This window comes from Lycium barbarum, chromosome 9, assembly GCF_019175385.1.
Source record: "Lycium barbarum isolate Lr01 chromosome 9, ASM1917538v2, whole genome shotgun sequence".
In the NCBI taxonomy this organism is placed as follows: Eukaryota; Viridiplantae; Streptophyta; class Magnoliopsida; order Solanales; family Solanaceae; genus Lycium; species Lycium barbarum.
In genome coordinates, this window is record NC_083345.1 from 108,510,577 (window position 1) to 108,525,811 (window position 15,235).

Below are 15,235 nucleotides of genomic sequence, written 5' to 3' on the forward strand. Positions count from 1 at the left end.
GAGCAAAAAATCCACACACATCGCTGACAGCACCAATAGACGCTCGGCATAGGCATCTATAAAGATACGCCAAAACAGTACCGCTCCTGCTGTAGTCTCCCAAGCGGTCCAGATGCTCCAAGAATACCAAATATCGTAAACTGACAAAGGCACCCGATGAGTTTGGGAACAAGATGCCCCTGAATATAATAAGCAAGTACAAATGGGCATGACGATCAATAACGTCCTACTGGGTGCCGTCCTCAACAGGAGGCAGAGCCTCCAAATAAGTGTAGAGTGCACTAATCTGAACCCGCCTCTGTCCCGACATCTGGCCCTCGCCACCAGGCACGAAGTGGGTGAGCCTAGTCAACTCCGTCACCCATGTACTACCATGAGGAGGCTCGTACCGAGTGTATAATGGCTCTCCATCTACCCGCAATCCAAAGAGGACCTCTACATCCTGAAGTGTAATTGTGGCCTCACCAGTGCGAAGATGGAAGGTATGTGTCTCCGGCCTCCACCGCTCAACCATGGCCGTAATGAGCGTCCAATCATGTTGTACCCGACCAACGGACATGCAGCGATAGATGCCGCCCCGAAACAATATCTCTAAGACGCGATGGTATGGGGGGTGCTCTCGTAAAAGAGTCCACGCTCTTTGCAGCCTACGGGGACGGAGCCTAGTCGTTATCCCTATGGTATCAGCCCATAATAACTCTGACCTATGATTGCCTAGCAAAGACAATTATGATCTATCAGCGGGCCCAGGGTGAACAGCGGGCCCTAGGTGATCATCAGGCCCCGGGTGATCATCTGGCCCCGGTGGAACATTCGGATCCATGAAAGAGTCTAGTATGTACAAACTAAATTAGTATTACTCTTGAAATGAAAGAGAAATTATATTAACTAATTAATAATTTTAACTTGGAAAGGAAATATCTACTTATTATCTTGAATATAATATTTATTTTGAATGTATAAATCTTTAACGTATGTATTTATGAAATTCATAATAATTTTTATTTCCGTGAATATAAATATTAAAAGAAGAACTTTAACTATTCTTTTTTAGATAATCTTTTTTTATTTAACATATATATTCATGCTTTTAAAATAATATAGATTTAACAATTCATAATCATTTACAACTTGTTTGGATGGTTGTTACCTATTGTATTATATTGTGTTGTTAGGTTAAATAAAATGTTTGCTTTGATTGATACTTTAATTTTATTGCATTGTATCGTTAAATTCATCGTTACGTAACGAGGAAAGGTCCCATTTTATGTAACGACTGATTTGTTCCTATACATTTTATCGTTAACGTATGTATTTATGAAATTTATAATAATTTTTATTTCCGTGAACATAAATATTAAAAGAAGAACTTTAACTATTCTTTTTTAGATAATATTTTTTTATTTAACATATATATTCATGCTTTTAAAATAATATAGATTTAACAATTCATAATCATTTACAACTTGTTTGGATGGTTGTTACCTATTGTATTATATTGTATTGTTAGTTTAACTACAATGTTTGCTTTGATTGTTACTTTTATTTTATTGTATCGTATCGTTAAATCCATCGTTACGTAACGAGGAAAGGTCCTATTTTATGTAACGACTGATTTGGTCCTATACAGTACAACACAATACTATACATTATGAAACAATACATAACAATCATCCAAACAAAGTGTTAACAAAATAATAATTCCTTAACAATCAACTTCTTTCAATTCATAATCAATATTTACCAACTAATTAATTCATAATCAATATTTAACAAATAATCAATTAACAAAATAACAATTCATTAACAATTAACAATTCAGAATTCATAAATAACTAACAATTCATAAACAATTAACAAATTAACAACTCATAAACATAAAACAACTTAACAATTCATAAACATTTAACAAACTAATAATTCATACGCATTTAACAATTAATGGAAAAAAAAAAAAAAGAACAGTGGCAATAGCCACTGCCCAGCGGATGAAAGCAAAAAAAAAAAAAAAAACCGAAATTTGTTTTTTTTTTTTTGGAAACTAACGACGATTAAATGTAAAACATGCGTACAATATAATGTATATAACAAATTAATAACAAAAGTTCATAGTAGAAAACCTTAATCGAAGATTTTTGTAGAGTTGTGTTAATCGAGTTGTACGCCGCTTTTTTTCACAATTCGAGGTTAGAATCTTGCTCCTTGACTTGAATATACAAAGAATCTAAACTTTCCCAACGAAAATTAATAGAAAACGACGTTTTTTTTTGTGGGGACCACGTCAAAATCGCCTCCAATGGCGTTTTTGAAAATCTTTAATGCCTCTGGAGGGACCAGTGGTGGAGCCAAAGGGGTTTTAAGGTCGGGTGCTATAGTGCAGTATTTTACTGCGCTATAGGTGAGAGAAACTTTGTCTTAGCGCAGTAAAATACTGCACTAAAGCACTTAACAGCTCCGTCAGGGTTAAGCGCTTTAGCGCAGTATTTTACTGTGCTAAAGGTACTTTTGTGCCAATTTTTTTTTTTTTTTTTTGGGTATTTTAGTTCATTTGGATTTTTATTGAGTCATTTTGGTTCCGGACTCTATTTCCTGTCAGTTGCGTCAAAGTCCATTTATAAATATATTTTTCGTTTGAATGTATTAGGGATCACACCTTTAAGTTCTTCTTACTCGTGATTAGGATGTACTTCTTAAGTTTGATGTTATATATCGTTTTGAACGTTCAGAGTTTTGGCTCCTTCTCCCTCCCTGTGAATTCATAAAAAATGTTGATGTCAAAGAGTCCATTTTCTGTAGAAAAAGTGATCTGAATTTTGTAGTCCATTTTCTGTAGAAAAAGTGATCTGAATTTTGTTAACTTTGGGATACCATTGATAGAAACCATGTTTTTTTAACATGTCGAAAAACAACAAACTGCTAAATGAATGATAATACATCAACGAATCGTGGTTTAAATCTGGCCCTTTCCATAAAATAGTAGTTCATTATAAGCCATTTAATGTTAATTTTTAGTGAAATTTCTAGCAGGTTAGATTCTAATTTGTACTGAAAAAACAGAATTTTAAAAGAGTGACAAGCATTCAAGCACTCATACATTCATTTCTGTAATTAAAATAAAATAAAAAAGAGGGGACGGGTGCTGACCTTTTCTGGGCAGTGAACTAGGGCTTTTGAGTTGTCGAGTCTTGAACTCTGCTACTAACTGCCTCCGGACAGATTTATCAAATCTCAAATCTTCAAAACCAGCAAAAGGTATAAAATAAACTTTCTTTATAAAATTCTGATAGAAAATTTGTCACGACCCATTTTAAGACCGCGCGGGCACCTACCTTTCTCACCTCGGTAGGTGAACCCTCTCAATGAATAACACATCAATTAAATAAAGACGATTCATTTAAACCAATAGATATTTAGAAATAAGAAATAACAGCGGAACATCATAATATTTCCCATAAACTCAAGTATTTAAGAGATTACAACAATGTAATAAATACAGACTCGATCCCACTTCCCAAGACCTAGTCTAGACTAGTACAAGAGCGACTAATGAATTCAGATTACCACTACATTATAAGACTCAATCTCCATTCCGGAATGAAGTGGGAGGTCGCCTTCCAGATAGGGACCGCACATTTCCACTTCATATCACAATCAATCACCTGAAACAATCTACACCCCAAAAGAATGTAGTAAGTGCAATATCAGTACAATCCATGCGTACTGAGTAAGTAGCATAGGCCGATAATGGTTAGTAACACATATCAGTAACAGAATTCACAGATAAACATGATAATACCCAGAACAAGTCATACGTCTATCTACCACATGTCATAACATCAATAACCTTTAATCATTAACTTTCCTCTAACAATCACAAGTCAATTTTACAACAATTTCACGTGATCATAAACTCATTCTACCATTCATCCTTAGTCTAGGAGTCAACTCCTCATTATGACACATTTTACCCTACATCACTTAGTGACCACACATGTAATTGATCCTACGGACGACCTAAGGGTTAACTCAACAAGCACAGACAATCGTTACTACGCCAAGCACACGTCATCGCCTAAGTAGAGCATCTAATCCCCAATGTGTCAAGCTTGAATGTTGTAACACCCCGCATCTTGGAACCAAGTTTAAACTCATATCATTAAAGTTCTAGTGGGTTGACAGGTCTATTTCGGGCAACGATAACTCCTTGATCCGTTGTGAATCTGGAAGAACTTCCTTGTTGAAAGTTGTAGCCCTATTAACAAGATTTCCAACGGTATATTATGGGGATTAAATGGATATATGTGCAAAAAGTTATGCCCCATTGACTGAAGCCTGTTCGCTGGAAAATCGCCTGCGTTACGGTGACGAGTTACGGACCGTAACTCGTGTTACGGACCGTAACAGTGTACCGTAACACAGACGAAATTTCCAGAACCTCACTGGAAATTTTCACCAAGATACGGTCCGTCCCTTCGTGTTACGGACCGTACCTTGTGTTACGGACCGTAACATCGGACCGTAACACAGGGAAAATTTCCAGAAAGTTTCTGGAAATTTTCATCAGGGTACGACGCGACGTTACGGTCCGTACCCTGTGTTACGGTACCGTAACGTGGGCGCGTTTTGGTCCGCATTTGAGATTCGGGTCAACTGACTTCGGGAGGCCATAACCCCATCGTAAGTTGAGAATTTGGGAAAACTCAAAGAATGAAAGTTGTAGATTATTGAAATATCTTTCCAACCATAGGTTGTGGGTTCACAAGCGACGTCGGGATTGGGAGATATGGACGTTTTAAGACAGAACAGTCCCGACCCGTTTTCAAGTTGGGTCAACCCATTTTCCCTTGGTATTTAAAGAAAATGAAACCCTAGAAGCCTCATTTTTTCCCCTCATTTCAGATTTTAGAGAGAGGAAAAAGAGAGAGAGAAATTTAGAGAGAAGAAGGAGAAAATCAACCAATTTTAAGGCCCCGAATCCTAAAGCTCGTGAAGGATAAAGTGTAGTACGAGTTGTGGTCGTCATTTTAAGCTAAAGATCGGGCTTGGGAGTGTTGATTTCGTGGTGACTACCCAAAAGGTAATATTTCTACTCCCAAATCATTTATAATTGTGAATTGATGATTTATTGGGAGAATAATGATTGGGTTGTTGAAGATAATTATATGAACTATGTTAGAATTGTTGGGTTGTTGATTTGGGATTGTTGTATTCATATGGATTATGAAGAATGATGTTAATTGCATCTAAATGGGATTGTAGAAATGACTAGAAGTAAGAGAATGGGGATTTGGTGAAGAAAACACCATTAATGAGGGTTATAGAGCTTCATGCCCACTAAGTGTTTGATAAAATGCTTAGATGAACAAAACATGGATATTGTTGCTAATATAGAATCCCTATGACTTGTATGCTATAGATTGAAGTTGAAGGGGGTGAAGGACATTGTGATACGCTCAAAAGCGGAAGGTTAAGGTATGTAGAACTTCCATCCACATGTGGGAACTTCTATGTTCTTCCCCGTGATCCGTTTAGTAAATTCTATGAAGTTCAACTCCTAGGGCATTAAACCCAATGTATTGGTAGCCCGTAATTATGTATGTATGTATGAACATGAATTCCATATGTATGTTCGTTATTGTGTTCCTAAACCTCCATTTCGGACATTAGGAATCCTAGCTTAATCCATGAATCATGAATTCTTTCTCATGTGTTCTCATTATGTTCATATGAAACTGCATGAGTTATTTTTACAAGTTATTTCATGAAAATATGTTTACAAGTCCTTTCGTGAAAATCATGATTTCAAGACAAGTACAAGTTAATTCACGAAAGTCATGGGCTTCTTAGCCAACTATGTTATTTTCATGTTCGGGAGTTGTAATAATACCGAGAAGGCTCAGATAGCCTGAAACTACGTATGCCAACGTAGGATAAGAATCGCTCCGCCCAGTAGGACGATTCCTTCATATGTTCCCCATTGAGGGATTTGGATCCATTTATGTTATGTTCATGTCTCGTGCCCCGGCAAGGTACGAGATGGCTTAGCTGATCGGGCAGAGATCAGACTCCACGCTTCTCCCCGTGGTGGTTTATGTCGGTATTACAGATTATTACAGATCATTTCAGATTATCTCATGCTTACAGTACTCATGTTTTATGTTCAGTTTCAGTACTCAGTTTCAGTTTCAATTCTATGTTATGTACTCATGCTCATGCTCATGTTCATGTCCCAGTTTTCAGTTTTTAGTTCCTATCATGTTATTCTATGTCCCATGTTGTTCTTCCGGTTGCTTTACATACCAGTACATTCAATGTGCTGACGTCCCCTTTTATTTCCCGGGGGCCTGTATTTCACGATGCAGGTACGGATTTACAGGACGACGCTTCTGATCATTAGGATTTGCTCGTGCTAGCTTATTGGTGAGCCCCATTTCATTCGGGGTTTTAAGCATTGTCTTCTCTATGTAGTTTTGCATGTAAAGGTATGCTGGGGGCCTTGTCCCAGTACGTATGACTTCCAGTCCAAACTCAAAATAGAGGTTTCATAGACTAGACAAATCAGTTATGTCATGATAGACATTTGAAGTCATATGGACATTTGGGCACACTCATGTTTAAACAAGTACTTTATTATGTAATATGACCTATTATGTTGTACAAAGGTTCATCATGCATTCACGTCATATTCCGCTTATAATATGAAATCATGTTAGTTCAGCAAGTCAGGTGGTTCGCTCGGTCACATGTAGTCAGGCACCGAGTGCCGTGTTACGTCCAGGCCATGGTTCGGGGCGTGACAAAGCTTGGTATCAGAGCCTAGGTTCAAGTGTCTTTAGGGAGTCTATGAAACCGTGTCTAGCGGGGTCTCTTTTATATGTGTGAGGGCCCCACACATATAAACAGTTGACCACCAGGACATTCAGGATTGTCTCATTTCTTTCATATTCTAGATCGTGCAATTAGAGCAGTATTTTTAGGATGATTTCCTAACTCGTGCGTATACGTGTTTTCAGAAAATGCCTTACAAAAGAACTTACAAGAAGAAAAACACAGCCACTAGCCAAAGGGCTGCCGCCGAAGTAGCTCACGAAGATACTGTTCCGACTCAGGCAACAGCTCCAACCACCTCTACTGTTACACCTCCGAATGCTTCGGATAGGGATGTTAGGAGTGCTATCAATATGCTCACCCAGCTAGTAGCAGCTCAGACCCAACGTCAGGAAACTGGGCCAAGTTCAGGAGGTAATGGGGAGTCTTCTAAGGCAAAGGACTTTCTCAGAATGAATCCCCCAGTATTCACGGGAACGAAAAAGGATGAAGATCCTCAGGACTACATTGACGCTCTCCAAAAGATCTTCAGGATTATGACAGTTACCGAAACAGAAGCAACTACTTTTGGAGCTCATCAATTACAGGGCATTGCTAACACGTGGTATGAATCTTGGGAATTGTCCCGAGGTGAGAGTGCACCTGATGCTACATGGGATGAATTTGCTAGCGCATTTCTAGACCACTTTATGCCAATAGAGCTCAGAGAGGCTAAGGCCTAACAGTTCCTGAAACTTAAGCAAAATGGCAGGCCAGTTCAAGAATACTATTTGGAATTCGTTAGTCTGGCAAAGCATGCCCCACACATGGTACCTGATATGAGGGCAAGAGTGAGAAGATTCGTGGGAGGTCTTGATTCCCATTTGTATGATGGAGCCAATATTGTTGCACAAAATGGGACCATGACTATTTCCAAGATGGTTGCTTTTGTGCAGGGCAAGGAGACAAGGCTAAAGGAGGAAGAAGCCTTACAAAAAGAGAAAGACAAGGAGTACAACAAGAGGGTCAAATCTACCGGACAGTTCAGCGGGAACCGAAATAGGAACTTCTTCAAGAACAGGTCAGCAGCACCTGCTCCGTCCACAGCAAGTGCCCCACCCCCTAAGTTCCGCAATGATAAGAGGCAGAATTTCAGGCCATCAAGTTCGTACTCTCAAACTAGTGGGGGTCAGTCGAACTATAATTATCCGATATGCGGCAAATGTAATAAGAAACACTTAGGTGAGTGTCTCATGGGCAGGAATGTATGTTATGGTTGTGGCCAGAGGGGCCATATTCAGAAAGATTGTCCATCAGCTAGGCAAGATACCGGAGGTAATGTGACACAAACCACAAATTCAGCAGTCCCTCGTAATAATCAGGCCCAGCAGGGGAGCAATGCAGTTAGGGCTGGGAACGCAAGCGGGGGGCGAAACCGCATGTATGCATTGACAGGCCGTCAGAATGCAGAGGCTCGGGCAGATGTTGTTACAGGTACTCTAACAGTTTTCACTTTCGATGTATATGCCCTTATTGACCCAGGATCCACCCTATCTTATGTAACCCCTTTTGTTGCTAAGAAATTTGGCATTGAACCTGAAAAATTGTATGAACCCTTTGAAGTGTCCACCCCCGTTGGAGAATCACTCACAGTTAGACATATGTATAGGGGTTGCCCAGTTTTAGTCTACCACCGCAGAACCATAGCTGATTTAGCAGAATTAGAAATGGTAGACTTCGATGTGATCATGGGTATGGATTGGTTAGCTTCATGTTATGCCACAGTCTGTTGTAGAACTAAGGTGGTAAGATTCGAGTTTCCTAATGAGCCAGTCATAGAATGGAAGGGTAATTCAGTAGTACCCAGGGGTAGATTCATTTCTTACCTAAAAGCCAGAAAAATGATTTCCAAGGGCTATATCTACCACCTAGTTCGGGTCAAGGATTCAGATGCTCAAACTCCAACTCTTCAATCTGTTCCAGTTGTAAATGAATTTCCGGAAGTCTTCCCCGAAGATCTTCCAGGAGTCCCTCCTGACAGGGAGATTGAGTTTGGAATTGATTTACTTCCCGATACTCAGCCGATATCTATTCCACCATACAGAATGGCTCCAGCGGAGTTAAAAGAGTTAAAAGCCCAATTGAAAGATCTACTTGATAAGGGGTTTATTAGGCCTAGTGTTTCGCCTTGGGGTGCACCAGTCCTATTTGTCCGAAAGAAGGATGGTTCTTTACGTATGTGTATAGATTACCGACAGCTGAACAAGGTCACCATTAAGAACAGATACCCTCTTCCTAGAATCGATGACTTATTTGATCAGCTGCAAGGTGCCCAATGTTATTCCAAGATTGATCTCAGGTCAGGTTATCATCAGTTGAAGGTTAAAGAAGTGGATATTCCTAAGACAGCTTTTAGGACCCGTTATGGCCATTTCGAATTTCTCGTTATGTCATTCGGGTTGACAATTGCACCAGCTGCTTTTATGGATCTTATGAACAGGGTCTTCAAGCCTTATCTCGATTTATTCGTCATTGTCTTTATTGACGATATTTTGGTGTATTCCCGTAATGAGGCCGAACATGCAGAACATCTCAGAATAGTGTTGCAGACTCTTAAGGAGCGAGAGCTTTTTGCAAAATTTTCAAAGTGTGAGTTTTGGCTTAAATCAGTGACATTCTTAGGCCACGTGATCTCGGGTGAAGGTGTTAGAGTTGATTCTCAAAAGATTGACGCCGTAAAGAGTTGGCCCAGACCCGCTTCAGTTTCTGATATAAGAAGTTTCTTGGGTCTGGCAGGTTATTATCGGCGCTTTGTGGAAGGATTTTCTTCTATCTCTGCTCCGTTGACCAAGTTGACTCGAAAGAAAATTAAGTTCCAATGGTCAGATGCTTGTGAGCGAAGCTTTGAAGAGCTGAAGAAAAGATTGACTTCTGCCCCAGTTTTGACCTTGCCAGAGGGAACCGAAGGATTCGTGGTTTATTGTGATGCTTCGGGAGTTGGTCTCGGATGTGTCTTAATGCAGCATGGTAAAGTTGTAGCTTATGCATCTCGTCAGCTCAAGGTTCACGAAAGAAATTACCCGACTCATGACTTAGAATTGGCAGCTGTAGTTTTTGCGCTTAAGATATGGCGACATTATTTGTATGGGGTGCACGTTGATATTTTCACGGATCATAAAAGCCTGCAGTATATCTTCAAGCAAAGGGAGCTAAATCTTAGACAGAGGAGATGGCTCGAATTGCTTAAATATTATGATGTGGATATTCTTTATCATCCGGGAAAAGCGAATGTTGTAGCGGATGCTCTTAGTCGGCATTCCATGGGGAGTTTAGCCCACGTGGATGTGGATAAGAGAATTATGACGAAGGAAGTTCACCGTTTGGCCAATCTAGGAGTCCGACTTTTAGAATCCGGAGACGGTGGGGTGGTTGTTCAGAATAGTACTCTTTCCTCTCTAGTCGCTAAAGTCAAGGAGAAACAATTTAGTGATCCCTATTTATTGCAGCTGAAGGAAGGGATTCACAAACATAAGACAACGGCTTTTGAACAAGGGGGAGATGATGGTGCCTTGAGGTACCAAGGCAGATTATGTGTCCCAGATGTAGATGGACTCAGAGAGCGAATCATGTCGGAGGCCCACAATTCCAGGTATTCTATTTACCCAGGTTCCACTAAGATGTATCATGATCTCAAGGAGATGTACTGGTGGAACGACATGAAGAAGAGTGTGGCAGATTTTGTAGCTAAGTGCCTGAACTGTCAGCAGGTGAAAGCTGAACACCAGAGGCCTGGTGGCTTGGCTCAGAATATTGATATTCCTGTTTGGAAATGGGAAATGATCAATATGGATTTTGTATCAGGTTTACCTCGTTCAGCTAAGAGGCACGGCTCTATTTGGGTGATCGTTGACCGGCTTACTAAGTCAGCACACTTTTTGCCAGTCAAGACCACATATTCAGCAGAAGACTATGCCAAGCTGTATATTAGTGAGATTGTCAGATTGCATGGGACACCAGTGTCCATTATTTCAGATCGTGGAGCTCAGTTTACAGCGAATTTCTGGAAATCCTTTCAGAAAGGATTGGGTACCAAAGTGAACCTCAGCACAGCTTTCCATCCCCAAACAGATGGCCAGGCAGAGCGTACTATCCAGACTCTGGAGGATATGTTGCGCGCATGTGTCTTGGATTTCAAAGGTAGTTGGGATGATCACTTACCACTCATCGAGTTTTCCTATAATAATAGTTATCATGCTAGTATTGGGATGGCACCATTTGAGGCTCTGTATGGGCGAAGGTGCAGGTCACCAATTGGTTGGTTTGAAGTAGGTGAAGCAGAGTTATTAGGACCAGATTTGGTTTATCAAGCTATGGAGAAAGTCAAGTTAATACAGGAGCGTTTGAAAACAGCTCAGAGCCGCCAAAAGTCTTATACAGATGTGAGACGAAGGGATTTAGAATTTTCCGTTGATGATTGGGTGTTCCTTAAAGTCTCACCCATGAAAGGTGTTATGAGATTTGGCAAGAAAGGGAAGCTAAGTCCCAGGTATATTGGACCTTACAGAATTTTACGAAAGGTCGATTTAGTGGCTTATGAACTTGAGTTGCCACAAAATTTGGCAGTTGTACATCCCGTGTTTCACGTGTCCATGTTGAGGAAGTGTGTAGGAGACCCATCGTTGGTTGTTTCTACTGATACTATCACAGTTAAGGACGGGTTGACTTATGAGGAGATCCCTATAGCCATTCTTGATCGTCAAGTTCGCAAGTTGAGAACTAAGGAAGTAGCCTCAGTAGAAGTCTTGTGGAGGAGTCAGAAGGTTGAAGAGGCCACATGGGAAGCCGAAGAGGACATGAAATCTAGATATCCTCACTTGTTCGAAGACCAGGCAGATAGTTTTCAAGGTAAATACCTTTAGTTTCCATGTCATGTTCCTTATGTATTCATGCCTCATGTTTCACGTTCAAGTTCACGTATTCATGTTTCCATGAGATCAAGTCATGTTAGTTCAGTCTTCATGTTTCATGTCATGTTTCCTTCACATTCATGTAATCAAGCCATGTCCAGCCATAATCTTAACCATTATCCATCATTCGAGGACGAATGATCCCAAGGGGGAGATATTGTAACACCCCGCATCTTGGAACCAAGTTTAAACTCATATCATTAAAGTTCTAGTGGGTTGACAGGTCTATTTCGGGCAACGATAACTCCTTGATCCGTTGTGAATCTGGAAGAACTTCCTTGTTGAAAGTTGTAGCCCTATTAACAAGATTTCCAACGGTATATTATGGGGATTAAATGGATATATGTGCAAAAAGTTATGCCCCATTGACTGAAGCCTGTTCGCTGGAAAATCGCCTGCGTTACGGTGACGAGTTACGGACCGTAACTTGTGTTACGGACCGTAACAGTGTACCGTAACACAGACGAAATTTCCAGAACCTCACTGGAAATTTTCACCAAGATACGGTCCCAAGATACGGTCCGTCCCTTCGTGTTACGGACCGTACCTTGTGTTACGGACCGTAACATCGGACCGTAACACAGGGAAAATTTCCAGAAAGTTTCTGGAAATTTTCATCAGGGTACGACGCGACGTTACGGTCCGTACCCTGTGTTACGGTACCGTAACGTGGGCGCGTTTTGGTCCGCATTTGAGATTCGGGTCAACTGACTTCGGGAGGCCATAACCCCATCGTAAGTTGAGAATTTGGGAAAACTCAAAGAATGAAAGTTGTAGATTATTGAAATATCTTTCCAACCATAGGTTGTGGGTTCACAAGCGACGTCGGGATTGGGAGATATGGACGTTTTAAGACAGAACAGTCCCGACCCGTTTTCAAGTTGGGTCAACCCATTTTCCCTTGGTATTTAAAGAAAATGAAACCCTAGAAGCCTCATTTTTTCCCCTCATTTCAGATTTTAGAGAGAGGAAAAAGAGAGAGAGAAATTTAGAGAGAAGAAGGAGAAAATCAACCAATTTTAAGGCCCCGAATCCTAAAGCTCGTGAAGGATAAAGTGTAGTACGAGTTGTGGTCGTCATTTTAAGCTAAAGATCGGGCTTGGGAGTGTTGATTTCGTGGTGACTACCCAAAAGGTAATATTTCTACTCCCAAATCATTTATAATTGTGAATTGATGATTTATTGGGAGAATAATGATTGGGTTGTTGAAGATAATTATATGAACTATGTTAGAATTGTTGGGTTGTTGATTTGGGATTGTTGTATTCATATGGATTATGAAGAATGATGTTAATTGCATCTAAATGGGATTGTAGAAATGACTAGAAGTAAGAGAATGGGGATTTGGTGAAGAAAACACCATTAATGAGGGTTATAGAGCTTCATGCCCACTAAGTGTTTGATAAAATGCTTAGATGAACAAAACATGGATATTGTTGCTAATATAGAATCCCTATGACTTGTATGCTATAGATTGAAGTTGAAGGGGGTGAAGGACATTGTGATACGCTCAAAAGCGGAAGGTTAAGGTATGTAGAACTTCCATCCACATGTGGGAACTTCTATGTTCTTCCCCGTGATCCGTTTAGTAAATTCTATGAAGTTCAACTCCTAGGGCATTAAACCCAATGTATTGGTAGCCCGTAATTATGTATGTATGTATGAACATGAATTCCATATGTATGTTCGTTATTGTGTTCCTAAACCTCCATTTCGGACATTAGGAATCCTAGCTTAATCCATGAATCATGAATTCTTTCTCATGTGTTCTCATTATGTTCATATGAAACTGCATGAGTTATTTTTACAAGTTATTTCATGAAAATATGTTTACAAGTCCTTTCGTGAAAAGCATGATTTCAAGACAAGTACAAGTTAATTCACGAAAGTCATGGGCTTCTTAGCCAACTATGTTATTTTCATGTTCGGGAGTTGTAATAATACCGAGAAGGCTCAGATAGCCTGAAACTACGTATGCCAACGTAGGATAAGAATCGCTCCGCCCAGTAGGACGATTCCTTCATATGTTCCCCATTGAGGGATTTGGATCCATTTATGTTATGTTCATGTCTCGTGCCCCGGCAAGGTACGAGATGGCTTAGCTGATCGGGCAGAGATCAGACTCCACGCTTCTCCCCGTGGTGGTTTATGTCGGTATTACAGATTATTACAGATCATTTCAGATTATCTCATGCTTACAGTACTCATGTTTTATGTTCAGTTTCAGTACTCAGTTTCAGTTTCAATTCTATGTTATGTACTCATGCTCATGCTCATGTTCATGTCCCAGTTTTCAGTTTTTAGTTCCTATCATGTTATTCTATGTCCCATGTTGTTCTTCCGGTTTCTTTACATACCAGTACATTCAATGTGCTGACGTCCCCTTTTATTTCCCGGGGGCCTGTATTTCACGATGCAGGTACGGATTTACAGGACGACGCTTCTGATCATTAGGATTTGCTCGTGCTAGCTTATTGGTGAGCCCCATTTCATTCGGGGTTTTAAGCATTGTCTTCTCTATGTAGTTTTGCATGTAAAGGTATGCTGGGGGCCTTGTCCCAGTACGTATGACTTCCAGTCCAAACTCAAAATAGAGGTTTCATAGACTAGACAAATCAGTTATGTCATGATAGACATTTGAAGTCATATGGACATTTGGGCACACTCATGTTTAAACAAGTACTTTATTATGTAATATGACCTATTATGTTGTACAAAGGTTCATCATGCATTCACGTCATATTCCGCTTATAATATGAAATCATGTTAGTTCAGCAAGTCAGGTGGTTCGCTCGGTCACATGTAGTCAGGCACCGAGTGCCGTGTTACGTCCAGGCCATGGTTCGGGGCGTGACAAATGTATCAAGTCTGAATCTAACATCACAATACAATACCAAAATACCAATAGATCATAAACCATGGTGCAATGCAATGCAATAATGTATGGATGCAATGTAATGCTGTGTACACATATTCTCCGAACGGAAATATCGATGTCTCGGTAGCATGACCCAGTGTGACTCGTGAATTCTAAGTGCCACCCGTCCCGAATCTTTTCCCAACAAACAGACGGGACTTCGGATCTTTGCCCAAGGATCTTTGCCCGCTAAGTCCTGGCCGACTATAGCGCGGCGCGGTGTGAGAAAAGTACACACACACACACATATATATATATATATATATATATATATATATATATATATATATATATATATATATATATATATATATATATATATATATATATATATATATATATAAAGCATGCATGAGAGCCAAATAAAAGCTACTACTATATCGGAGTGACGTAAGGTCGGTAACCTTCAATTTATATTATGGAGCAATCATCATCGCTATATCTCACCTTGAAGGAACAATTATTATAAGGTGAGGTCAACAACAATGAATAAAATCGAGAAAATCACGAAAATAACTCAACATTCTCATATTCACATTGAAAT

At 39.9% G+C, this 15,235-nt stretch overlaps 1 protein-coding gene and 2 long non-coding RNA genes across 3 annotated transcripts; all 3 read left to right on the forward strand.

Annotated features, from left to right (window-relative positions):
- The first annotated feature begins 4,486 nt into the window (after positions 1–4,486).
- LOC132611408 (uncharacterized) lies at positions 4,487–6,712 on the forward strand. The gene is made up of 3 exons (XR_009571627.1): positions 4,487–5,077; positions 5,417–5,472; positions 6,363–6,712. It is a non-coding gene; the product is annotated as an uncharacterized LOC132611408 (long non-coding RNA).
- A 304-nt stretch (positions 6,713–7,016) lies between these two features.
- On the forward strand, positions 7,017–12,026 carry LOC132612133 (uncharacterized). Its single transcript, XM_060326467.1, has 3 exons — positions 7,017–7,292; positions 7,554–10,035; positions 11,998–12,026. The coding sequence occupies exons 1-3, from the start codon at positions 7,017–7,019 to the stop codon at positions 12,024–12,026; spliced, it is 2,787 nt and encodes a 928-aa protein (XP_060182450.1).
- A 291-nt stretch (positions 12,027–12,317) lies between these two features.
- Positions 12,318–14,543, forward strand: LOC132611411 (uncharacterized). Its single transcript, XR_009571628.1, has 3 exons — positions 12,318–12,908; positions 13,248–13,303; positions 14,194–14,543. It is a non-coding gene; the product is annotated as an uncharacterized LOC132611411 (long non-coding RNA).
- Positions 14,544–15,235: the final 692 nt, after the last annotated feature.